Consider the following 25,887-nt stretch of genomic DNA (forward strand, 5'->3'; position numbering starts at 1 on the left):
TGGGAAGGGATTCGCTCAGTCATCCACTCTGTATAGACACCAGCGAGTTCACACTGGGGCGAGACCATTCGCCTGCTCAGAGTGTGGGAAGGGATTTACTATTTCAGCCCACTTGATGAGTCACCAGCGAGTTCACACTGGTGAGAGACCGTTTAGGTGTCTGGACTGTGGGAAATGCTATAAAAGTTCTGGGCAACTGATGAGCCATCAACGTGTTCACACTGATGAGAGACCGTTCAGGTGCTCTCACTGCGGGACTGGGTTCAGACGATCATCTGACCTCACTGTACATCAGCGGATTCACACTGAGGAGAGGCCATTCATCTGCTCCAAGTGTGGGAAGGGATTCACTCAGCCATTCGCTCTGTCCACGCACCAGCGAGTTCACACTGGAGAGAGACCATTCACCTGCTCAGAGTGTGGGAAAGGATTCAGTGATTCATCCAACCTGCGGAGACACAAACGAGGCCACAAGTAACCACAGTGATTGGATTTTGCTGTTCCTCACATTCAGGACTGAACCATGTTCATTTGGGTCTCTTTCTGCTGATAACAATTCCAGCCCATTTACAGGGGCTAATATTCTGGCTAAAAGTCAAATAAATTGACTTCCGGTGGCGTTCACGAGTGGAGCGGCCGCGATGAGGAGAAGCTCCTGCTGGTCCACGATATCGCGGTCTTTTTCAGGGGGCCACCGCTGTTTTTCAAAAAATGTAACTTCTCCGGGGTCGGCCCTGCCTCCCTCGCCCAAGCATCAAAGCTCCGTTTCAGGGAGCCGGAGGGTTGGAAGGGTGAGGGGGGAGGGTTGGAAGGGTGAGGGGTGGGGGAAGAGACTGGTCCCGGTGGGTTCGGTGGAGCGGCTGCACGTGGAGGAGGAGCGGGACAACCTGAAAGCCGGACCTGAAAATTTGAAAGGAGCAGCGGGGGCGGAGCCAAACAGGCCGAGGCGGCAGGCCCAAAGCCAGGGCGTGATGTAGGTGAGATGTCCCACATCGGATGTCCCGCCTAGAATGTGGTAAGAAGACTGAAGCCTGGTCCGAGGGAATTTTTGGAGGAATACAAAAAAGAAGAGAAAGATGTTTTAAAGAAATTTGGTGAAAATTTTTTTCCCCCTTTTTCTTTGAAGGAAGAAAATCTTTTTGTTTTTAAAAAAAAAAAAAACGAAAGGATTGAAGAAGGAAAGAAGATGGGAAAAAAAGGAAAAATAATAAGCCGTTAAAGGATGCGAAAAGCAGCGTTGAGAAAGGTTGGAAATGTGGGCTCGCCGTTGAATGAGAAGATGAGCAAATGTGCTGACAAGATGGCGGATGCCGGACCGCATGGTGGGTCAGCACTACTTACGGTGTAGAAGATGACCGAGGTGATGGTGGTGGAGCTCGAAAAGCAGTTTGTGAGGCACATGGATGCGTTGAGGAAGGAGACGGCGGTCGCATTGAAGACATTGGTGGAGGAGGCAATCGCCCCAGTGAGGATAGCTGTGGCAAAGACATCGGCCGCGGTGAGAGAGCAGGGCGAGAAGATGAAGGAAGTGGAGGAGGCCGTGTCGCAGCACGACGAGCTGCTCACCTCGATGGGGGACGAGCTGCGGAGGGTGGTGGAGATCAACAGAGGACTCCGAGCAAAGCTCGAGGACTTGGAGAACCGCTCGAGACGGCACAATCTGAGAATTGTGGGCTTGCCCGAAGGGACAGAGGGTGCAAGGCCAACAGAGTACTTTGCTAAGAAGCTGGCGGAGTTTTTTTTCAAAAATATATTTTATTGAAGTTTTTCATTCACAATTTTTTCCTCTTACACATCAAACAAAAAGAAAAGTTAACAGTACAAGTAACATGATAACTACAATCTAATAATGAGTAACTAACTAACATGGTAAACTAACCAAATAACATAAAATGAAACTTCCCCCCCCCCCCCCCCCCCCCCTGGGTAGCTGCTGCTGGTCATCTATCTTCCCTCTAACGTTCCACTAGGTAGTCGAGGAACGGTTGCCACCGTCTGGTGAACCCTTGAGCCGATCTTCTCAGCGCAAACTTAATCTGCTCCAGTTATATGAACCCCACCATATCGTTTATCCAGGCCTCCAGTCCGGGGGGTTTTGCTTCCTTCCACATGAGTAGGATCCTGCGCCGGGCTACTAGGGTCGCAAAGGCCATGACATCGGCCTCTTTCGCCTCCTGCACTCCCGGCTCATCCGCAACTCCAAATAAAGCTAACCCCCAGCCTGGTTTGACCCGGACCTTCACCACCTTCGAGATCACTCCCGTCACTCCCCTCCAATACCCCACCTGTGCCAGACACAACCAAAACATATGTGTGTGGTTCGCCGGGCTTCTGCTGCACCTCCCACACTTGTCCTCCACCCCGAAGAACCTGCTCAACCTTGCTCCCGTTATGTGTGCTCTATGCAGCACCTTAAATTGAATCAGGCTAAGCCTGGCACACGAGGAAGAGGAATTTACCCTGCTTAGGGCATCAACCCACAAACCCTCCTCTATCTCCTCCCCGAGCTCTTCTTCCCATTTTCCTTTCAGTTCGCCCACCAGCTCCTCCCCCTCTTCTCTCATCTCTCGGTATATCTCTGACACCTTGCCCTCCCCGACCCACACCCCCGAAAGCATTCCTTTTGGAAGTATGTGTGGCGACCAGAATTGAACACTATATTCCAAGTGTGGCCTAACTAAGGTTCTATGCAGCTGCTACATGACTTGGCAATTTTTATACTCAATGCCCCGGCCGATGAAGGCAAGCATGCCATATGGCTTCTTGACTACCTTCTCCACCTGCGTTGTCACTTTCAATGACCTGTGGACCTGTACACCCAGATCTCTCTGCCTGTCAATACTCAAAAGGGTTCTGTCATTTGTTGTATATTTCCACCTGCATTAGACCTTCCAAAATGCATTACCTCACATTGTCTGGTTTAAACTCAATCTGCCATCTCTCCGCCCAAGTCTCCAACCAATCTATGTCCTGCAGTATCCTCTGACAGTCCTCATCGCTATCCGCAATTCCACCAACAATTGTGTGATCGCAAACTTACTAATCAGACCGGTTCCATTTACGATACGATGCACCCTTTCTAATTTGAAACACCTAGGCTTCACATCCAGCTTGAGAAAACGTGGCAGTCGGTCCTCAAAGAACCTAGCAGGAGCCTTACCCTCCACACCTTCTGACAGGCCGACGACTCGGATGTTCTTTCTCTGACCCTCGGTTCTCCAGGACCTCCGCCAGCCACTCGGCTGGTTTTCAAAGGATTGAATTTCGACGGAAGCATCTTGCTGAATGTTCAGGATTCTCTCCTCCGGATCATCGAGCCTCTTCATGGAGTTTTGCAGCTGGTCCTCAGGAGCTCACAGATATTGAGTCAGCACACTCCGCCTTTGGTTGATAACACCGATATTGTCGACATCATTTTCGCTGCCCCCAGGGCCCAGAGAGCGCGGGGTCGAGAGACCTCCTGAGGGTCAGGCCGCCATGTTGAAAAGGCGGCTCAACCCCCGCTGAATCCCCCTGCGCTGTTTTATCGACAGATTTCTTGACTTTTTTCGGCATAATCCTACCAATCCGAATCCTGAAGTCTTCCAGGGACGTGATAACAAATATTAATTCAAGGATTAGGTAGGTGAGTGCCGGGCAATCAGGATAAGTGACAGATTATAGGTGAGTGGCACCAGAACCTACGGAAAAGCAGCTCCCGCACCCGTATCAAATATCAGACAGCTCAGCCACAGGCAGATTTTGATGAGGGTGTCGAGGGTTATGGGGAACTGGCAGGTAAATGGAGAGAAAGGAGGGATTTATTTACTCAAAGATGTGGTGAAGCTTTGGAATTCTCTCTCCTAGAGGATTCTAGAGATTCAGTCATCAAGTAGTTTCAAGACACAGATTGATAGGTTTCTAGAGATTGAAGATATCGAGGGATATGGGGGATAGTGTGGGAAAACGGTGCTGAGGTAGATCAGCCAATGATCCCATTGAATGGTTCAGGCTCAATGGGCCGAATGGCCAATTGCAGCTCATATTTGCTGTGATCTCCTGGACAGGAAGCTGTGAGCATGGATCTGTCAATCAGCCTGAATCAGCACCTTCAGGAGAATAGAGAGGGTGAATATTAGACACAGCAGAGTGAGAATGGAGGGAGAGTATTTACAACTTTTGGGGAATGAGAGAGGAAAAAATGTGCCACCAAAACGAGAATTGTCTGTTCTGAGTTTCTATCCTGTACTGACAGTGATGAATTTTGTAAATTGTTTTTACAGGATATTAGACGAAGAGGAATTACAGACAGAAATCTCGATCAAATCTAACAAAGTCACTCGATTCCTTGGAACCTGAATATAATTGACCTTTGAATCTAGAAGAAGAAACATTTACCCGAACTGTCTTCTTCTTAAGATTTGGAACATCAGTTTCACTGGAAAAGCACCGAGACCCACACAAGCCGAGTGAGTGTGTTCCGGTGAACTGACTGTGGAAAGAGCTTCAACCAGACACACAGCCTGAAAAATATAACAACATTCACAGCGGGTAGAGACTGTACACATGTTGTCTGTGTAGACAAGGGTTCAACTGAGCATCCGACCTGAGAGACAAGAGGAGACCCAAAACATGAAGAAACCGTGGAAATGTGGAGACTGTGCGAAGGGATTCAGAGCCCCATCTGAGCTGGAGACTCATCGACGCATTCACACTGGGGAGAGGCCATTCACCTGCTCTGTGTGTGGGAAGGGATTCACTCAGTTATCTCACCTGCAGGCACACCAGCGAGTTCACACTGGGGAGAAACCATTCACCTGCTCTCAGTGTGGTAAAAGATTCAGTGATTCATCCACCCTGCGGAACCACCAGCGAGTTCACACTGGGGAGAGGCCATTCACCTGCTCTCACTGTTGGAAGGGATTCACTCAGTTATCTCACCTACAGTCACACCAGCGAGTTCACACTGGGGAGAAGCCATTCACCTGCCTTCAGTGTGGTAAAAGATTCAATGATTCATCCACCCTGCGGAACCACCAGCGAGTTCACACAGGGGAGAGGCCATTCATCTGCCTTCAGTGTGGTAAAAGATTCAGTGATTCATCCACCCTGCGAAAACACCAACGAGTTCACACTGGGGAGAGGCATTTCACCTGCTCTAAGTGTGGGAAAGGATTCAGTGATTCTTCCCGCCTATTGAGACACGTGCAAATTCACACTGGAGAAAGGCCATTCACCTGCTCTCAGTGTGGGAAGGGATTTACTCAGTTATCTCACCTGCGGACACACCAGCGAGTTCACACTGGGGAGACGCCGTCCACCCCTCAATGTGAGACGGGATTGCATGTTTAATCACACCTGCTGTGACCAACAATTTCACAATTGATTACAGGGGTTGGATTCTGCTGTTATTGTTTCTGCTCTACACCCAGGACTGCGTTTTGTTCATTCTGACAAGTGGTCAGTGGGGATGGTCGGAGGGTTTCTTTCTGCTGGACTGGCCGGTCTCATCATTTTGCCTCCAGTGGGCTGATGCTCTTTGAGCCTTGTTGCTAATACCTGGCTTCAAATTGCACAAGGATCACAGAGTGAAAGGGTGTTTGGAAGTTTGAAGATATTTAGTTTCTGTTTCTGTTTGAACCCCCCCCCCCCCACAAAACAAAAATATGCCACAATGCCATGGAGATGGGCCCTGGTGGTTACAAGGTTATTTTGTTTAATTTATCTGGGTGTTCCTCACATTAGAAAACTATGAGGGGCAAGTTGTCTAAGGTGGACTGGGAAACTGATTAGTACAGGGAATACCGAATATTTAAGGAATTATTACATATTTATCAGGGTCGGTTAGCGCAGTTGGCTGGACGACTGGCTTGTGGTGCAGAGCAAAACCAACAGTGAGGATTCAACTCCCGTATAGGCTGAGTTTATTTATGAAGGCCCCGCTTTCTCAACTAGGCCCCTCGCCTGAGGTGTGTTGACCCTCAGGTTAAATCATCACCAGTCAGCTCTCTCTCTGTCAAAGGGCAGAGCAGCCTATGGTCCTCTGGGATTTTAGGACTTTTATTACACATATATACAACAAATATAGATTCCTTTAAGGAACAAAATTCATTCCAACAGGAAAAGTAATGTAACCGTGACTAACAAGAAAAGTTAAAGATCCCATTAGATCAATGGAAGAGGCTCATAACATGTCACAATAGTGGTAAACCTGCTGATTAGGAACTTACATAGATACATAGAAGATAGGAGCAGTAGGAGGCCTATTGGCCCTTCGAGCCTGCTCCGCCATTCATCACGATCATGGCTGATCATCCAATTCAATAGCCTAATCCTGCTTTCTCCCCATAGCCTTTGATCCCATTCTCCCCAAGTGCTGTATCCAGCCGCTTCTTGAATGTATTCAAAGTTTTAGCATCAACTACTTCCTGTGGTAGTGAATTCCACAAGCTCACCACTCTTTGTGTGAAAAAATGTACATAAATGTTTATGTATTTGCTGGTTCACATTCATATTCTGTTCTCCCTCGCTTTCTCAATGTCTTGGTCCTTTGCTGTATTATAAAATCCTCCCAATTAGGCCGATGTCGTGGCCTTTGCGTCCCTCGTAGCCCGGCGCAAGATCCTACTCATGTGGAAGGAGGCGAAACCCCCCGGACTGGAGACCTGGGTAAACGATATGGCGGGGTTTATTAAACTGGAGCAGATAAAGTTTGCCCTGAGAGGATCGGCTCAAGGGTTCACCAGGCGGTGGCAGCCATTTCTCGACTACCTAGGGGAACGTTAGAGGGAAGACGGATGACCAGCAGCAGCAACCCAGGGGGGAGGGGAGGGGGGTGGGGGGAGGCTCAATTGAGTATAGGTCAATAGAGTATGAGGTTTTGTTACTTGTATATTATTATTATTGTTAAAAAGTTTTAAAATTTCTGTTTTGTTACTGTTATCGTTTCGCTTGTTTTGTAAGCGGGAAAAATGTTGCTCAGGGAAAAAAATTTCAATAAAATATATTTAAAAAAAAAAAAAAAAAAATCCTCCCAATCCTCAGGTTTATTCCTACTTCTGATAACTTTATCGGCCTTTTCTTTCAATCTTATCCAATACTTCACTTCCTCTGGTAGTCACGGTTCTCTGGCCTTTTGGGGTTCTTGTGCCTTGAAGGAATGTAAACTGTGTAATAATTATTGAAAGTCTATCCATTGCCTGTGGACTGTCACACCTTTTAATGTATTTACCCCAATCCACCTCAGCTAATTTGTCCCTTCTACCATCAAAATTTCCTTCAAACTTAATACCCTGGCTTCAGATTGGAATACCTCATATTCAATATTCTGGTCACTCATCCCTAAAGGTTGTTTTCAGCGTGATTATCAATTAGCCCTTTATCGTTGCAAAATATTACATCTACAAGAGCCTGTTCTCTAGTCGGTTCCTCAACTTACTGCTGTAGATAACTGTCCCTAACACACTCCAGAAACTTGTCCTCCACAGCATCAGTGCCCATTAGGTTTACCCAGTCTATATGCAGATTGAAGTCACCCATTACTGTTTTACCCATGCTACGTGTTTCTCTAAACTCCGATTAATACCATGTCCCACACAACCCCTGCTGTTTGGTGACCTGTAACAGCTCTTACCAAAGTTTCCTGCCCCATGCTGTTTCTTGGCTTCACCCAAACATATTCCATGTTTTGTATTCCTGATCTGAGATCCACTGTTACTAATGTTCTGATGCCGTCCCCTATTATCCGAGCATAACACCTCCTTTTCCGTTTCGCCTGCAACATCAGCAAACTAAGTGACCATATCTTTGGTCCCATCATCAAAGTCATTGATCTGAATTGTGAAATGTTGATGCTCCAGCACTGATCCCTGTGACACACCGCTCATTACATCTTGCCTACCAGAAAATGGCCTGTTTGTGCCTACACTCGGTTTTCTGGCAGCTGGCTAATCTTTCCCTGTGAAAGACAGTTCTGGGATTAAAGGCTGCCAGACGGCGAAATGAAAAGAACGGAAGTAAATCCTCGGGAATGAATCATCACTTTGGACTGGTTCTGAGATAATTCAGTATCGACTTCCAGGGCAGAGTAACTATAATCGTGGAGTGCGACTTTAGATTGTGTAACTTTGGTACGGTAGCACAGTGGTTAGCACTGCTGCTTCACAGCGTCTGGGTCCCAGGTTTTATTCCCATTTGGGTCACTTGTGCAGAGTCTGCACGTTCTCCCCATGTCTGCGTGGGTTTCCTCTGGGTGTTCCGGTTGCCTCCCATAAAGGTGTGCTCGTTAGGTGAATTAGACATCCTGAATTCTCCCTCCGGGTACCCGAAGAGGCGCCGGAGTGTGGCGATTAGGGGATTTTCACAGTAACTTAATTGCAATGTTAATGCCAGCCCAGTTGTGACAATAATAAAGATTATTATTATAAAAGAGCAAAGTTCTATGTGTAGGTTAAAGTAGCTTCTAGTTTGTTTGTTTGTTGCATTCAAAGTCATAAAACTTGGAAGTCCCGCCATGTGATTCTTTCATTTGTTGACTGGGAATTCGATTTTTTTCCAAGAAGTTGCTGATCTTTATGGAGGTCCTAATCCACAAATTTTGACTTCCCATTTGAGCCTCGGGCACCTTTCTGTCTCTATTGCTCGTGTCAATGACAGCCAGGTGATGGAGCGGAGGGTTGAATTTAGCTGAGAATCAAGGAGCCTGTGCACGAATAGAGACAGGAAGGTGCTGGAGGCCTGCCTGGGAAATGGACCTCCAACTAATCAGGGGTGGGGGGGGGGGGTGACAGGGGCTGATGGTGATGTGACCCCAGGGTTCAGTGCCCCTGTGTCCAAAGCGGGGAGTCACGGGAACAGGGTACAGAGAAGCCAAGGGAAACTATTTGGGACCAGAACATTGTGAACATCCTGTTACTCTGGTTATCTTTGATCCTCAAGTAATTTTCTGTTAGTTTTTTGAACCATGATCTGTTTCGTCAATAAACTTTTAACCAGAATTTTTTTTAATTTGGTGGACTTTTCCTGATTAAATTTGTTCACTTTCCGGAAAGTGGGTGAGAGGGGTTGCCGAGCTCTTTCACAGAAAGTGAGTCCCTCTAAGGTAACTGGTAAAGGAGCCAGAGGGGTAGAGGAGATTTGATTTTTCTTTTGATACATTGTTTAAAAATGAAAATGAGGTTCAGGGAATCAATCATGACTAATTTATCAAGATTCTTTGAGGAAGTAACAAGGGATGTCAATAAAGGGGAACCTGTGGATGTGCTTTATCTGGATTTCCAGAATGTATTTCCCAAGGTGTCACATCAAAGGTTATTACACAAAATAAGAGCTCATGGTGTAGGGGCAACATATCAGCATGGAAAGAGGATTGGTTAGCGAGGAGGAAGCAGCCAGTAGGTATAAATGGGTCATTTCTGGTTTGGTAAGATGTGACAAGTGGAATGTCACCAGGATCAGTGCTGGGCTCTCACCCATTTACAATCTGTATGAATGTGTTGGATGACGGGATTGAATGTATGGCGGCTACATTTTCTGATGCCTCAGATAGGTCGGACAGTAATTTGTGAGGTGGATTTCAGGACTCTGCAAAGGCTACAAATAGGTTAAGTGAGTGGCAAAAACCTGACAGATGGAGCATAGCTTTGGAAAATGTGAATTGTCCACTTTGTCAGGGAGTATTAAATAAAACAATATTTTTTAAATGGAGAGAGATTGCAGAACAGGGATCGGCGTGCCCTGGAATCGCAAGTTAGTCTGCAGGTACAGCAAGTGATTAGGAAGGTCCATGGAATATTGTTGTTTATTGCAAAGGAAATGGAATATAAAATTAGGGATGTTTTGCTGCAGTTTTACAGGGCCTTCGTGAGACCATATATCGAGCACTGTGTACAGTTTGGGTCTCCTTATTTCAGAAATGAGATAAGTGCATTAGCAGCAGTAGAAATGAAAATGAAAATCGCTTATTGTCACAAGTAGGTTTCAATGAAGTTACTGTGAAAAGCCCCTAGTCGCCACATTCCGGCGCCTGTTCGGGGAGGCTGGTATGGTAATTGAACCCGCACTGCTGGCCTGCCTCGGTCTGCTTTAAAAGCCAGCGATTTAGCCCTGTGCTCAACCAGCCCCTGGTTTGGAAAGAAGGTTTCTTCGGGAGGGTTTAAACTAATTTGGCAGGGGAATGGGAACCGGATTTGTAGTCCAGCAACTAAGGTAGCCGATATTCAGGACGCCAAAGCATGTAATGAGGCAGTGGGGAAGGGAACACTGACAAAGGAGAGTATTTGCAGGCACGGAGATGGGTTGAAGTGTGTATACTTCAACGCAAGAAGCATCAGGAATAAGGTGGGTGAACTTAAGGCATGGATCGGTACTTGGGACTACGATGTGGTGGCCATCACGGAAACTTGGATAGAAGAGGGGCAGAAATGGTTGTTGGAGGTCCCTGGTTATAGATGTTTCAATAAGATTAGGGAGGGTGGTAAAAGAGGTGGGGGGGGGGTGGCATTATTAATTAGAGATAGTATAACAGCTGCAGAAAGGCAGTTCGAGGAGTATCACCCTATTGAGGTAGTATGGGTTGAAGTCAGAAATAGGAAAGGAGCAGTCACCTTGTTAGGAGTTTTCTATAGGCCCCCCAATAGTAGCAGAGATGTGGAGGAACAGATTGGGAAACAGATTTTGGAAAGGTGCAGAAGTCATAGGGTGGTAGTCATGGGCGACTTTAACTTCCCAAATATTGAGTGGAAACTCTTTAGATCAAATAGTTTGGATGGGGTGGTGTTTGTGCAGTGTGTCCAGGAAGCTTTTCTAACACAGTATGTAGATTGTCCAACCAGAGGAGGGGCAATATTGGATTTAGTACTGGGTAATGAACCAGGGCAAGTGATAGATTTGTTAGTGGGGGAGCATTTTGGAGATAGTGACCACAATTCTGTGACTTTCACTTTAGTAATGGAGAGGGATAGGTACGTGCAACAGGGCAAGGTTTACAATTGGGGGAAGGGTAAATACGATGTTGTCAGACAAGAATTGAAGTGCATAAGTTGGGAACATAGGCTGGCAGGGAAGGACACAAGTGAAATGTGGAACTTGTTCAAGGAACAGGTGCTACGTGTCCTTGATATGTATGTCCCTGTCAGGCAGGGAAGAGATGGTCGAGTGAGGGAACCATGGTTGACAAGAGAGGTTGAATGTCTTGTTAAGAGGAAAAAGGTGACTTATGTAAGGCTGAGGAAACAAGGTTCAGACAGGGCATTGGAGGGATACAAGATAGCCAGGAGGGAACTGAAGAAAGGGATTAGGAGAGCTAAGAGAGGGCATGAACAATCTTTGGCGGGTAGGATCAAGGAAAACCCCAAGGCCTTTTACACATATGTGAGAAATATGAGAATGACTAGAGCGAGGGTAGGTCCGATCAAGGACAGTAGCGGGAGATTGTGTATTGAGTCTGAAGAGATAGGAGAGGTCTTGAACGAATACTTTTCTTCTGTATTTACAAATGAGAGGGGCCATATTGTTGGAGAGGACAGTGTGAAACAGATTGGTAAGCTCGAGGAAATACTTGTTAGGAAGGAAGATGTGTTGGGCATTTTGAAAAACTTGAGGATAGACAAGTCCCCCGGGCCTGACGGGTTATATCCAAGGATTCTATGGGAAGCAAGAGATGAAATTGCAGAGCCGTTGGCAATTATCTTTTCGTCCTCACTGTCAACAGGGGTGGTACCAGGGGATTGGAGAGTGGCGAATGTCGTGCCCCTGTTCAAAAAAGGGACTAGGGATAACCCTGGGAATTACAGGCCAGTTAGTCTTACTTCGGTGGTAGGCAAAGTAATGGAAAGGGTACTGAAGGATAGGATTTCTGAGCATCTGGAAAGACACTGCTTGATTAGGGATAGTCAGCACGGATTTGTGAGGGGTAGGTCTTGCCTTACAAATCTTATTGAATTCTTTGAGGAGGTGACCAAGCATGTGGATGAAGGTAAAGCAGTGGATGTAGTGTACATGGATTTTAGTAAGGCATTTGATAAAGTTCCCCATGGTAGGCTTCTGCACAAAGTAAGGAGGCATGGGATAGTGGGAAATTTGGCCAGTTGGATAACGAACTGGCTAACCGATAGAAGTCAGAGAGTGGTGGTGGATGGCAAATATTCAGCCTGGATCCCAGTTACCAGTGGTGTACCGCAGGGATCAGTTCTGGGTCCTCTGCTGTTTGTGATTTTCATTAATGACTTGGATGAGGGAGTTGAAGGGTGGGTCAGTAAATTTGCAGACGATACGAAGATTGGTGGAGTTGTGGATAGTAAGGAGGGCTGTTGTCAGCTGCAAAGAGACATAGATAGGATGCAGAGCTGGGCTGAGAAGTGGCAGATGGAGTTTAACCCTGAAAAGTGTGAGGTTGTCCATTTTGGAAGGACAAATATGAATGCGGAATACAGGGTTAACGGTAGAGTTCTTGGCATTGTGGAGGAGCAGAGAGACCTTGGGGTCTATGTTCATACATCTTTGAAAGTTGCCACTCAAGTGGATAGAGCTGTGAAGAAGGCCTATGGTGTGCTCGCGTTCATTAACAGAGGGATTGAATTTAAGAGCCGTGAGGTGATGATGCAGCTGTACAAAACTTTGGTAAGGCCACATTTGGAGTACTGTGTACAGTTCTGGTCGCCTCATTTTAGGAAGGATGTGGAAGCTCTGGAAAAGGTGCAAAGAAGATTTACCAGGATGTTGCCTGGAATGGAGAGTAGATCTTACGAGGAAAGGATGAGGGTGCTAGGCCTTTTCTCATTAGAGCGGAGAAGGATGAGGGGCGACTTGATAGAGGTTTATAAGATGATCAGGGGAATAGATAGAGTAGACAGTCAGAGACTTTTTCCCCAGGTGGAACACACCATTACAAGGGGACATAAATTTAAGGTGAAAGGTGGAAGATATAGGAGGGATATCAGAGGTAGGTTCTTTACCCAGAGAGTAGTGGGGGCATGGAATGCACTGCCTGTGGAAGTAGTTGAGTCGGAAACATTAGTGACCTTCAAGCAGCTGTTGGATAGGTACATGGATTACGGGAAAATTATATAGTGTAGATTTATTTGTTCTTAAGGGCAGCACGGTAGCATTGTGGATAGCACAATTGCTTCACAGATCCATGGTCCCAGGTTCGATTTCGGCTTGGGTCATTGTCTGTGCGGAGTCTGCACGTCCTCCCCGTGTCTGCGTGGGTTTCCTCCGGGTGCTCCGGTTTCCTCCCACAGTCCAAAGATGTGCGGGTTAGGTGAATTGGCCAATGATAAATTGCCCTTAATGTCCAAATTGCCCTTGGTGTTGGGTGGAGGTGTTGAGTTTGGGTAGGGTGCTCTTTCCAAGAGCTGGTGCAGACTCAGGGGGCCGAATGGCCTCCTTCTGCACTGTAGATTCAATGATAATCTATGATTAATCTAGGACAAAGGTTCGGCACAACATCGTGGGCCGAAGGGCCTGTTCTGTGCTGTATTTTCTCAAAAAAAAAAAAAAAAAGGTTGACTGCCCGGATTCCTGGAATGAGGGGGGTTAGCCTTTGAGGAAAGGTTTCACAGGTTGGGCCTGGATCCATTGCAATTTAGAAGAACGAGTGATGATCTTATTTAAACACATGAGACCCTGGAAGGAATTGACAGAGAGAATGCTGAGAGGATGTTTCCCCTTGTGGCAGAGACTAGAACTAGGGGACACCATTTACAAATAAGGGGTCTCCCATTTAAGATGCTGATAATTTTGCCCCCTGATGGCTGTGGGTCTGTGAATCTTTCTTCCCCACAGAGGGCGGGAGGCAGGGCATTGAATCTGCTTTGAGGCTGAATTTGATAGATTTTTGATTGACAAGGGAGTGAAAGGGTGGAGGAAGGAAAGGAGTTGAGACCACAATCCGATTAGCCCTGATTTAATTGAATGGAGGAGCAGGATCGAGGGGCCGAATGGCCGACTCCTGCTCCTAATTTGTATTGACCCTTAACACCCCCACTTTCCCAAACTCTGAAATGATTCACAGTTAGAACCCTTATTGGTGGCAGTGGTCAGATTTTATTCAGTATAAATACGAGCTGACACAGTCTAATGTCTGAGCAGTAGTATCAAAGTGCAGCAGCATTACCATTGCATTCTGGGTAGAAGCACCATCTCCATTGATTGTTTTAAAGTCAGTTTCTCTCTGGAGTGTGTCACTGCCTTGATGATGTCACAATGTTGTCTCAATCCCTTGGACACATTAACCATTTCATCTCCTGCTGTGTCTGAAGTAGCTGTGTGTGTTTGGGACCCGGTCCTCAGTCCGTTTCAACATGAATTTACACTTGCTGTTCTTCACATGTAACAAATCACATCTGCACTCTCACACCGGTATCCCAAAATCATGTCACACATTCTTAACTCTCAGATGTGCTGATGAAAAGACCAAAGTAAGTCTGTCTTTCTGATCTCCCCCTGTTACGGTGCTGATATTTTATGTAGTGGCTGGACTTCTATAAAACAATGTTCATGGGCAAGGATTTGGGCAGCACGGTAGCATTGTGGCTAGCACAACTTCTTCACAGCTCCAGGGTCCCAGGTTCGATTCCAGCTTGGGTCACTGTCTGTGCGGAGTCTGCACATCCTCCCCGTGTGTGCGTGGGTTTACTCCGGATGCTCCGGTTTCCTCCCACAGTCCAAAGATGTGCAGGTTAGGTGGATTGGCCATGATAAATTGCCCTTAGTGTCCAAAATTGCCCTTAGTGTTGGGTGGGGTTACTGGGTTATGGGGATAGGGTGGGGGTGTTGACCTTGGGTAGGCTGCTCTTTCCAAGAGCCGGTGCAGACTCGATGGGCCAAATGGCCTCCTTCTGCACTGTAAATTCTATGATCTATATGTAAATATTTCCAAGAGAAAGTGATCAACTCATTCATCCCATCTACACATTCCAGACTTTCACTGGAATTTAGGTGGATACCAGATTCAAATATTCCATTCAGACACACCCAAGGGAAAGTATTCCAATTCATTTATTGTCCAGGACAATATATTCACAAGATTTTTAAAACAGAAATTAAACATTCCAAATTGATTTCAGATATTAACATATTCTGTTTGTTCTTTATGGTCGATGTCAGACTGGGGTTGTTCACCTTGTAGCAAAGGAGGTTGAGGGGGAGTTGATAGAGGTGGACAAGATTACAACAGGTTTCGATAAGGTGGATAAAGAAAAGCTGTTCCCATTAGCTGAAGGGACGAGGACGAGGGGGGACACAGATTTTAGGTTTTGGGTAAGAGATGCAGGGGGAATGTGAGGGAGAATATTTTGATGCAGCGAATGGTAATGACTTGGAACTCACTGCCTGTGAGGAGGGTGGAAATTAAGACAATGTGAGATTTCAAACAGAAACCGAATGGGCATTTAGGGATCTAAACTTGCAGGGCTACAGGGATAGAACAGGGCAATGGAACTGACTGATTTGCAACAGGAATCGATGCGCTGAATAGCCTCCTTCTCTGACCTCATGACCATAAGACATAGGAGCAGAATTAGGCTGCTCGGCCCATCGAGTCTGCTCTGCCATTCAATCATGGCTGATATTTTTCTCAACCCCATTTTCCTGCCTTTTCCCCATAACCCTTGATCCCCTTATTAATCAAGAACCTATCTATCTCTGCCTTAAAGGTATTCAGTGACTTGACCTCCACAGCCTTCTGCAGCAGAGTTCCACAGATTCACCACCCTCTGGCTTAGGAAATTCCTCCTCATCTCTGTTTTAAAGGATCGTCCCTTTAGTCTGACGCTGTGCCCTTGGGTTCTAGTTATTCCTCCCAGTGGAACCATCCTCTCCACGTACTCTGATCTAAAAAGTACAATTTCAGCAGCTCCAGTCTCTCCAATTCACTGAAGTCTCATCCCTGCTCCCATTCTCGTAAATCTCCTCTGCATCCTCTCCGAGAACTTCACATCTTTCCTAACATGTGGGGCCCATTTATAGGGTTGCTTTCTCGAGGGATAGAATCGAAAAGCAGGGAGGTTATGTTCAACTTGTTTGGAACCAGGGTTAGACTACACTGGGAGCTCTGTCAACATTCTGATCTCCATTGAGAAAAAGGAAATAGAGACACTGGAGAAGGAGCAACAAAGATTCACAAAAATAATACCAGGCCCAAGATCATTTAACCCTCAGGAAAGGCTGGGATTGCTTTTCTCTATAAAAGAGAAGACTGAAGGGTGACCTGATGGGAGTCTAAGATTATGCAGTGGTTCAATAATCCAATAGGAATTTCAATGGGAAACCTCTTACCCAGCGAGTGGTGAGAACGTGGAACTCACGACCACAGCAAGTGGTTGAGGTGAACAGCATGAATACATTGAAGGGGAAGCTAGATACAGACATGAGGGAGAAAGGAATAGAAGGAAATGCTGATGGCAGAGATGTAGAGGGGCGGGTGGAGGATCATGTGGAGCATAAATACTGACACAGACCAATTGGTCCGACTGGCCTGGCCCTGTGCTGTAGGCTCAATGGAACAGAGACAAATATATTTATGAGAGATTTACCTGCAGTTGTAGAAATAACAGTATTTACTACTCAGGATAAAATAAATGTCCTTCATCAGTTTGTGGATCATTCCAGTGGAAATGTGCTCTGGAAGCAAAGTCAGGAGACCGGCTAGTCCAGCAGAAAGAAACCCTCCGACCCTCCCACTTCACTAACTGTCAGAATGTCAGTCCTGGATGTGATTAACAGCAGCAACAACAGCAGAATCCAACCCTTGTAATCGCTTGTGAACTCGCTGATGTGTCTGCAAGTTGGCTGACTGTGTGAATCCCTTCCCACAAACAGAACAGGTGAATGGTCTCTCCCCGGTGTGAACTCTCTGATGTGTCAGCAGGCTAGATGACTGAGTGAATCCTTTCCCATACTGAGAGCAGAGGAATGGCCTCTCCCCAGTGTGAACCCACTGGTGTTTCTGTAGATTGGATGAATTAGTAAATCCTTTGTCACACTGGGAGCAGGTGAATGGCTTCTCCCCGGTGTGAACTCTCTGCTGTGTCTGCAAATGGGACAACAGAGTGAACGCCTTCCCACATTCAGAGCAGGTGAATGGCTTCTCCCCGGTGTGAACTCGCTGGTGTGACTGCAGGTTGGATGATCGACTGAATCCCTTCCCACAATCACAGCAGGTGTATGGCCTCTCCCCGGTGTGAACTCGCTGGTGCATCAGAAGGTTGGATGAATCACAGTCAAAGCAGGTGAACGGCCTCTCTCCAGTGTGGGTGCATCGATGGATTTCCACCTCAGACGGAGCTTTGAATACCTTCCCACAGTCCCCACATTTCCACGGTTTCTCCATTGTGCGGGTCACCTTGTGTCTCTCCAGGTTCGTTGATCAGTTGAAGCCTCATCCACACAGAGCACGGGTGCAGTCTCTCCTCGCTGTGAATGGTGTGATGTTTTTCAGGCTGTGTAACTGGTGAAAGATCTTTCCACAGTCAGTTCACATGGAACACTCTCACTCGAGTGTGTGTTGTGTGGGTCTCGGTGCTTTTCCAGTCACACTGATGTTTCCACAGTCAGTTCACATGGAACACTCTCACTCGGGTGTGTGTTGTGTGGGTCTCGGTGCTTTTCCAGTCACACTGATGTTTCCACAGTCAGTTCACATGGAACACTCTCACTTGGGTGTGCTGTGTGGGTCTCGGTGCTTTTCCAGTCACGCTGATGTTTCCACTGTCAGTTCACTGGAACACTCTCACTCGGGTGTGTGTTGTGTGGGTCTCGGTGCTTTTCCAGTCACACTGATGTTTGAAACCTGTAGCTGACAGTTCGGGCAAACATTTCTCCTTCTAGATTCAAAGCCCGATGACATTCAGGTTCCAAGGAATCGAGTGACTGTCAGATCGAGACGGGACGTTTGAGACTTCTGTTTGTAATTCCTCCTCATCTAATATCCTGTAAAAACAATTTACAAAATTCATCGCTGTCAGTACAGGATAGAAACTCAGAACAGACAATTCTAGTTTCTATGTCACATTTTTTCCTCTCTCTTATTCCCCGAAAGCTGCAAATCTCCATCCCACACACGCTCCCTCCATTCTTACTCTGCTGGATCCCGGTGGTGTGCCACTCGACACTGACTTCCAGTCACTAAAGCAGCCATCTGTCATCACCCTCTGTCTCCTACAGCTGAGCTGATTTTGAATCCACCTTATCATGTTACGTGTATCCCATGTGCTTTTGCCTTCTTTATAAAGTCTCCCCTGTGGGATCTTGTCAAAGGCTTTGCTGAAATCCATGTAAACCACATCAACTGCCCTATCCTCATCTACACAGCTGGTCACATAAAAAATCAATTCAGATTTGTTAGGCATAACCTCCCTCTAACAATGCCATGTGGACTATTCCTGATCAAATATTGCCTCTTCAAGTGAAGGTAAGTCTCGCTCCTTCTGAATTTTCTCCAATATTTTCCCTACCACTGACATGAAATGAATTGAAAATGAGACTCATTAGTCTGTAGTTCTCTAATTTATCTCTACAACCTTTCTGAAATAGTGGGACCACATTAGGTGTTCACCAGTCCTCTGGCGCCTCTCTGTGGGCAGAGAAGAATTAGAAATTTGGTTCAGAGCCCCTGCAATCTCCTCCCTCGTCTCTCAGCATCCTGGGACACAGTTCATTCAGACTTGGAGATTCGTCCACTTTTAAGCCAGCCAATACCTCCAATACCATGTCACTCCCTATCTCAATTTGCTCGTAAACGTCAGTCTCTCTGTCTGAGTTCCATGTCTACCTTCTCATTCTCTTGGGTGAAGACAGATGTGAAGTATTTGTTCAACGTCCAACCAATGCCCTCTGGCTCCACCCACAGATTTCCCCCTTTGTCCCTAATGGGAACACTGTTCTTGATCTGTTGAAAGATCATGCTGACCTGAAACATTAACTCTGTTTCCCTCCCCAGACGCTGCCTGGTAAGCTGAAGCTTTCCAGCTTTTGTGTTTTTTTTTGTGAAATCACAGCAGTCCAGATGGTGTCTAACGAGGATTTTATATATCTCAGTGCTTCTCCAGTCACACAGATATTGGAAATCTTTACCTACAAACAGAACAGACCAGAAGAAATAGGAACACGAGTCAACCGTTCAGCCCTATGAGCTGCTCCACCATTTAATAAGATCATGGCTGATCTAACACTAACTATGTCCTTCCTACCTTCCCTCAGTAACCCTTAATTCCCCTACTGATTAAAAACAGATCGATCTCAGCCTTGCAACTGATCAAGGACTCGGCCTCCACATTTCCTGGGGTAAATAATTCCAAGATTTACCATTTTGGGAGAAGAAATTCTTTCCACATTTGGCAGTCCCTCATCTTTCCTTGAAGAAGGTGATCAAGACTGTACAGTGTTCTAAATGTGGCCTCACTGGCTGCTTGTGCAGTTGCAGCAACACCACTTTGCTATTAGACTCCACCCTCCTTGAAATAAATATAATAATAATCTTTATTAGTGGCAGAAGTAGGTTTTACACTGCAATAATAAAAACTTGGACAGCCAGCACAGGGATCAACCCAGTAACCCTGGCATTATTAGCACCACACTCTAACCATTCTTGATTCACTGAATTGTCCACCCTGCGGAATGGCCACCATCAGTGTTAGAAATCTTTCTATATTCCTGATTACCATCTCATTTTGTCTTACATCCCTTTCGCCATTTAATCTCTCCTGCATTTCATAGACCTCTTATATTCTACTTGTGACAATAATAATGATGATTATTATTATTACACAATCGAGTTCTGGTCAGATTCGTAACTCAGGAGCATTAAAAGACCCCTGGATAGAAAGAACCGCTGACTTATGCACAATAACAGGAATCTTTATTATTGTCACAAGTAGGCTTACTGCTCAAGGCAGTTATGAATAGCAATAAATACTGGCCCAGCCAGCCACTCCAGTATAAAATTAATGAATTTTTAAAAAGCAAAAACATTGCAGATGTTGGAATATCAAAATATGACACACTAATGAGGTTAGACCGCATCTGTAGAGAGAAAGGAACAGAATTATAGGTTGAGGTCTGAGCTGCGGTCAGTCGCCAGTAAAACACTGACTTCCTGCAGCTCATGAATGGTGGCTAAGGTTCCCACAATCCTCCGCGGCCCAGAAACCTCTCATCCAACTCTCTCATTGCGCAGGCGCTGAGTGCGCATGCTCCAGGGCCAGCCGCGGGGCATTCTGGGTGGCTTCCTCTTCCGATTCGGAGGGAACCGAGAAGTGGTGGCGCGGATAGGCTGCAATAAACTGGTAAGGATATGGAACCCAAGGGGGGAGGGGGGGAGAGAGATGATGGATGGAGCCAGCTGTGGAGAGGAGAGTGTCTCAACTCCCGAGTGAAGGCCGCAAACCCTCAATAAGACCCTGAGGTAGCAAGATTTTGGCTCTGGGTCCTGTGCCTGGGACCAGGCCCAGGTGAGCGGCCGCCATGTTGGTTCACCGAGGAGAAGAGCGCTGGCGGCTGGCCGAGGTCAGACAATGGGCAGGACTTTAGGGTCTCTTTTCCAACTGGGTCCTAATGCCGGGCGATCGTTTAAATGTTAATAAGCGGCATTGTGGTTGGCACTGCTGCCTGACAGCGACAGAGACCTGGATTCGAATCCGAGCTTGGGTGGTTGTCGTTGTGAAGTTTGCAGTCTCCCTGTGTCTGTGGATTTCTTCCGGTGCTCTGCTGTCCTCCCTCAACCCAAAGATCTACAGGTTAGGGGGGGGGGGGTTATGGGGATAGGGTGGGGGAGTGGGCTCAGGCAGGATGCTCTTTTAGAAAGTCAGCTTTGCTACACGGAGGGGTCTGGGCTAGTCGGAGCGGAAATTCTGCTCCTAGTCTGCTTAAAATACCAATTTGTACATCTGGATGGGTGAGCCCTATGGGGGATGCTGCTGGCCTCTCTTTTGTGCTCTTGTCCATGTTCAGGTGGCCCTGGAGCGGGACCATGAGGTGTCCACGCTTGATACCTTCCACAGCTGTTGTTACCTCGGGTGCAGAGTGCTTCTGAGACACTGAAAGCATCATTCTTGTTCAGTTAAAAAGCTTTCCTTTTTTTCCTAAATTTTTAGTCCCCAATTTTTTTTTCCAATTAAGGGGCAATTTAGCATGGCCAATTCACCTACCCTGCACATCTTTTTTGGGTTGTGGGGATGAGACCCACGCAGACAGGTGGAGAATGTACAACTCCACATGGGCAGTGACCCGGCGCCGTATCGAATCCAGGTCCTCAGCGCCATGAGGCAGCATTGCTAACCACAATGCTACCCTAGCTTACCATTGTTTATGTTGGGATTTTGCCTCCTTTTACTTTAATTGGGCAACATATTTGGGGAAACCAGAGAGGGAAGAATATTCCATAGAAATTAGAATTATTTGTTCTGAATTTCTATCCTGGAATGAAAGTGATACTGACACTGTCAACTCCTTTTACAGGGGATTGGAAGGAGAGGATTTGACACATTCACCAGGATCTGAATATCACCAACTTTTGAATGTGGATGGAGAAATGTTTGTCTGTTCTGTTTGTGGGAAAGGATCGGAAACATCATTGTGACTGGACAAGCACCGAGACCCACACACACCTGAGTGAGAGTGTTCCAGTGAACTGACTGAAAAGCCTGAAAAAACATTGCACCGTTCACAGTGGGGAGAAACCGTACACGTGTTGTGCGTGTGGAAGAGGCTTCAACTGATTATCCAGGCCTGTTTTTTTTTTCATTTGTTCATGGGATGTGGGCATTGCTGGTTGTGGAAGCATTTATTGCCCATCCCTGAGGGCATTTAAGAATCAACCACATTGCTATGGATCTGGAGTCGTATGTAGGCCAGACCTGAAGGACATCAGTGAACGAGATGGGTTTTTACAAAAATTGACAATGGTTTCATGGTCATCATTAGAATTTGAATTCCAGATCTTTATTGAATTCAATTTACCATCTGCCGTGGTGGGATTTGAACCTGGGTCCCGAGAGCTTTACCCTGGGTCTCTAGATTGTTAGTCCAGTGACAATACCACTACGTCACTGCCTTGGTAACACAAGGAGGCCGGCAGCATGGGAAAACCGTGGAAATGTGGGGACTGTGGGAAGGGACTCAGATCCCCATCAGAGCTGGAAAATCATCGATGGAGTCACACCAGGGAGAGGACTTTCAACTGCTCTGACTGTGGGAAAAGCTATAAGAATGCTGGGAGTCTAATTATTCATCAACGTGTTCACACGAGAGAGAAGCTGTTTACCTGCTCCACCTGTGAAAAGGAATTCACTTCAGCATCCAGCCTAACGTCGCACCAGCGAGTTCACACTGGAGAGAAACTGTACGATTGCTGTCAGTGTGGGAAGAGCTTCCGGTCTTCATCCAACCTCACAGAGCATCTACGGGTTCACACTGGGGAGAGACCATTCCACTGCTCTGAGTGTGGGCAGAGATTCACTTGTTCTTCCCACCTCACTGATCACAAGCGTGTCCACACTGGTGAGAGGCCGTTCATCTGCTCCGTGTGTGGGAAGGGATTTATTAAATCAGCGCACGTTCTTAGACACCAGCGTATTCACACTGATGAGAGACCATTCACCTGCTCTGAGTGTGGGAAGAGTTACACTAATCCATATAATCTCCGGGATCACCAGCGAGTTCACACTGGGGAGAAACCCTTTTCCTGCGCTGAATGTGGGAAGGGGTTCACTTTGAAATCGCAGCTTAAGAAACATAAACTTGTTCACACTGATGAGAGACCATTTCAATGCTCTGTCTGTGAGAAGAGCTTTAAAAGCGGAAGTGATTTGACAAAACACCAGCGAATCCATTCTGGGGAGAAGCCGTTCACCTGCCCCGTGTGTGGCAGAGGATTCACTCGGCCATCCAATCGTCTGAAACACCAGAGAGTTCACATGTGATTACAGGGATTGGATTCCTACACCCAGAAATGAACCATGTCCATTTTGACAGTTGAGATTTATTTCCCTAATGTTAAACTCAAGCCCTGTTAAAGGGATTAATAGAATGGACATGAATTGCTTTAAATGGACAGTGTTGGAATCCTTCATTTCTCTTACAAAGTGCTTTACACACAAAGAAGTTCTTTTGAAATGTAGTGACTGTTGTAATGTAGGAAATAAAGCAGCCAGATTGTGTACAACAGGCTCCAACAAACACAAATAAGATGCTGGAAATACTCAGCAGGTCAGGCAGCATCTGTGAAGCAAGAAAGTGAGTTCAAAACAAAACTATGATTATGACCAGATTATCTGTTCAGTGCTCATCACTGAGGGCTTTATAGTGAGCAGTTCACCCGAGAGAACTTCCTCCTTCGAAATATCATCAGCAGAACCTTTAAGTCCAGCTGCAAGAGCAGATGGGGTTATATTGGAAGGTTTCCTCTGAAAGACAGTGCTGTATTCCCTCGGTACAGCATCGGAATATCAGCTGGATTTTATGGTCCGGTTCCTGGAGGTGAAGTTGAACCCACATCCTCCTGACTCAGAGATGGGACTGTAACCACTGAACAATAACACCTCATCATGAACTCCAGATTATTTCCACTCTCACATCTTTGTTGTTCTCCTGAACAAATTAGCCCATTGAATCATGCAGGGGGATGAACAAAAGTCTTTACAGACACCTATAAGTGGGACTAGGTAGTAAATTTCAGTAGAAATTATTCATTTTTAGACAAGTTACATTTAATATTTATTGAATAAGCAAACAAGATCAAGGAAGCCATTTTGAGACTAATATTTACATGTAAAGGGCATTTTGTATCCAGCTATTAAGCAATGAAGTGTATTCATCATTCACCAGCCAGAAACAAATAGCGTCAATTAAATTTAATTGAAGATTTAATAATCAGTTAGTATGTGTTTAAAGACATACCTAAAACTATATCAGTCTGTTTTAAATTATGTACTACAGCTTCTGTAAGAAGGAATGTATGATCTGATAAGATGGTTAGCAGTGAGGTTTCATACACTTGGTAATCTTATTTGGAACTGGAAGGTCATACAATTAATTGAAGAGTTGTGCAGGATCAGACAGGAGGGATACATTAAACATTCCCCTTGTATCCTGATCTGAAACATTTACCCAAATGGTTAAAACCCAATCAAATCGATTCAGTAATGAAACTGACCAACCATTGAGTTCTAATCTGTTTATTCAAACTGAGGGAGGAGCTGCTTAGGTATTTAAACCCCGAGGAGAAGGTCTGTTGCCAGCCAAGAACTGGAATCCCCAAAGCAAGATTCCCATCAGAATTGTTGTCAAAGAAGGGGTACAAGAGGGATTATGTTTTTACAGCCATCAACCAAGAGAAATGGTAAAGGTCTGTTTTGTGTTGATAAGTTTCCCCTTTTCCTTCTATATCGATCAGTTTCCCCTTTTCCTTCTATATCGATCAGTTTACCCTTTTCCTTCTGTATCGATCAGTTTACCCTTTTCCTTCTGTATCGATCAGTTTACCCTTTTCCTTCTGTATCGATCAGTTTACCCTTTTCCTTCTGTATCGATCAGTTTACCCGTTTCCTTCAGTATCGATCAGTTTACCCGTTTCCTTCAGTATCGATCAGTTTACCCTTCTGTGTCGATCAGTTTACCCTTTCCCTTCTGTGTCGATCAGTTTCCCCTTTTCCTTCTCTATCGATCAGTTTACCCGTTTCCTTCTGTATCGATCAGTTTACCCTTTTCCTTCTGTTATCGATCAATTTACCCATTTCCTTCTGTATCAATATGCACCTTTATTCTCGTTTTTTAAAATAAATTGAGAGTACCCAATTCGTTTTTCCAATTGAGGGGCAATTTAGCGTGTCCAATCCACCTACCTTGCACATCTTTGGATTGTGGGGCAAAACCCATGCAGACACGGAGAATGCAAACGCCACACTGACAGTGACCCAGAGCCGGGATCGAACCTGGGACCTCGGTGCCGTGAAGCAGCAGTGCTAGCCGCTGTGCTGCCCATGTATCTTTATTTTAACTACATTTCTTTCAATTTACCATCTGAAATTTCTGTCCTTCCTAATCGTTAAAAGTCTTGTTCAGACTTCTGGTTGTGGCGATGCGGAGCTAAGCCGCACATTTCGGCAGCTCCCGCTATAACGGACTTTTAGGCTCTCCGGAGGTGCCACAACGGGAATTTCTTTTGATTGAATCCCGTGTGGGAAGGTGAAGTAAGGTCCCCCTACGTCGTATGGCGGGGATTAGCAGTGGAGCGACGGAAAAAGAGGCTTTGGAGCAGCGGCAGAAATGAGGGGGAAAAAACAAGATGGCGGAGGGCAGAGATCGAGCAGCATGGGGGCCGGACCAGCAGGAGTTCCTTAGGTGCTGCGTGGAGGAGCTTAGAAAGGAGGTGCTGGCGCCAATGCTGATGGCGATCGAGGGGCTGAAGGAGACCCAGAAGGCCCAGGCGGTGGAGCTCCGTGAGGTGAGGGATAAAACTAACGAGGACGAGATCCTGGGCCTGGCGGTAAAGATGGAGGCGCACGAGGCGGTGCACAAGAGGTGGGCCGAGAGATTCGAGGTCCTGGAGAACAGGTCGAGGAGGAAGAATCTCCGGATTCTGGGTCTGCCCGAAGGAGTGGAGGGGGCTGATGCCGGGGCGTATGTGAGCACGATGCTCCATTCACTGATGGGTGCGGAGGTCTCTCTGAGCCCCCTGGAGCTAGAAGGGGCTCACCGGGTCCTGGCGAGGAGACCCAAGGCTGGCGAGCCGCCAAGGGCGATAGTGGCGAGGTTCCATCACTTTGCAGACAAAGAGAGTGTTCTGAGATGGGCCAAGAAGGTGCGGAGCAGTAGACGGGAGAATGCGGTGATCCGAGTCTACCAGGACTGGAGTGCGGAGGTGGCAAAGAGGAGAGCTGGCTTCAACCAGGCCAAGGCGTTGCTGCGTAA

General features: G+C 46.4%; 3 protein-coding genes across 3 annotated transcripts in view; 2 read left to right on the forward strand and 1 right to left on the reverse strand.

The window, feature by feature from the left end:
• LOC140419002 (uncharacterized) overlaps positions 1–6,800 on the forward strand; it is a 283,990-nt gene extending 277,190 nt beyond the window's left edge. The window contains exon 2 of the mRNA XM_072502725.1: positions 4,263–6,800. Coding sequence (XP_072358826.1) covers positions 4,612–5,331 — 720 coding nt within the window. The 5' untranslated portion in view covers positions 4,263–4,611 and the 3' untranslated portion in view covers positions 5,332–6,800. The remainder of the gene's footprint in view (positions 1–4,262) is intronic.
• LOC140418987 (uncharacterized) overlaps positions 1–25,887 on the reverse strand; it is a 384,502-nt gene that overhangs the window by 238,852 nt on the left and 119,763 nt on the right. The window lies entirely within an intron of this gene.
• Positions 116–25,887, forward strand: part of LOC140417804 (uncharacterized) — a 100,328-nt gene continuing 74,556 nt past the window's right edge. Inside the window, exons 1-2 of the mRNA XM_072501259.1 lie at positions 116–475; positions 15,088–15,240. Of these exons, the coding sequence (XP_072357360.1) occupies positions 116–475; positions 15,088–15,240 (513 nt within the window). The remainder of the gene's footprint in view (positions 476–15,087; positions 15,241–25,887) is intronic.

The sequence above is a fragment of the Scyliorhinus torazame genome, chromosome 5, assembly GCF_047496885.1.
Source record: "Scyliorhinus torazame isolate Kashiwa2021f chromosome 5, sScyTor2.1, whole genome shotgun sequence".
Lineage (NCBI taxonomy): Eukaryota > Metazoa > Chordata > Chondrichthyes > Carcharhiniformes > Scyliorhinidae > Scyliorhinus > Scyliorhinus torazame.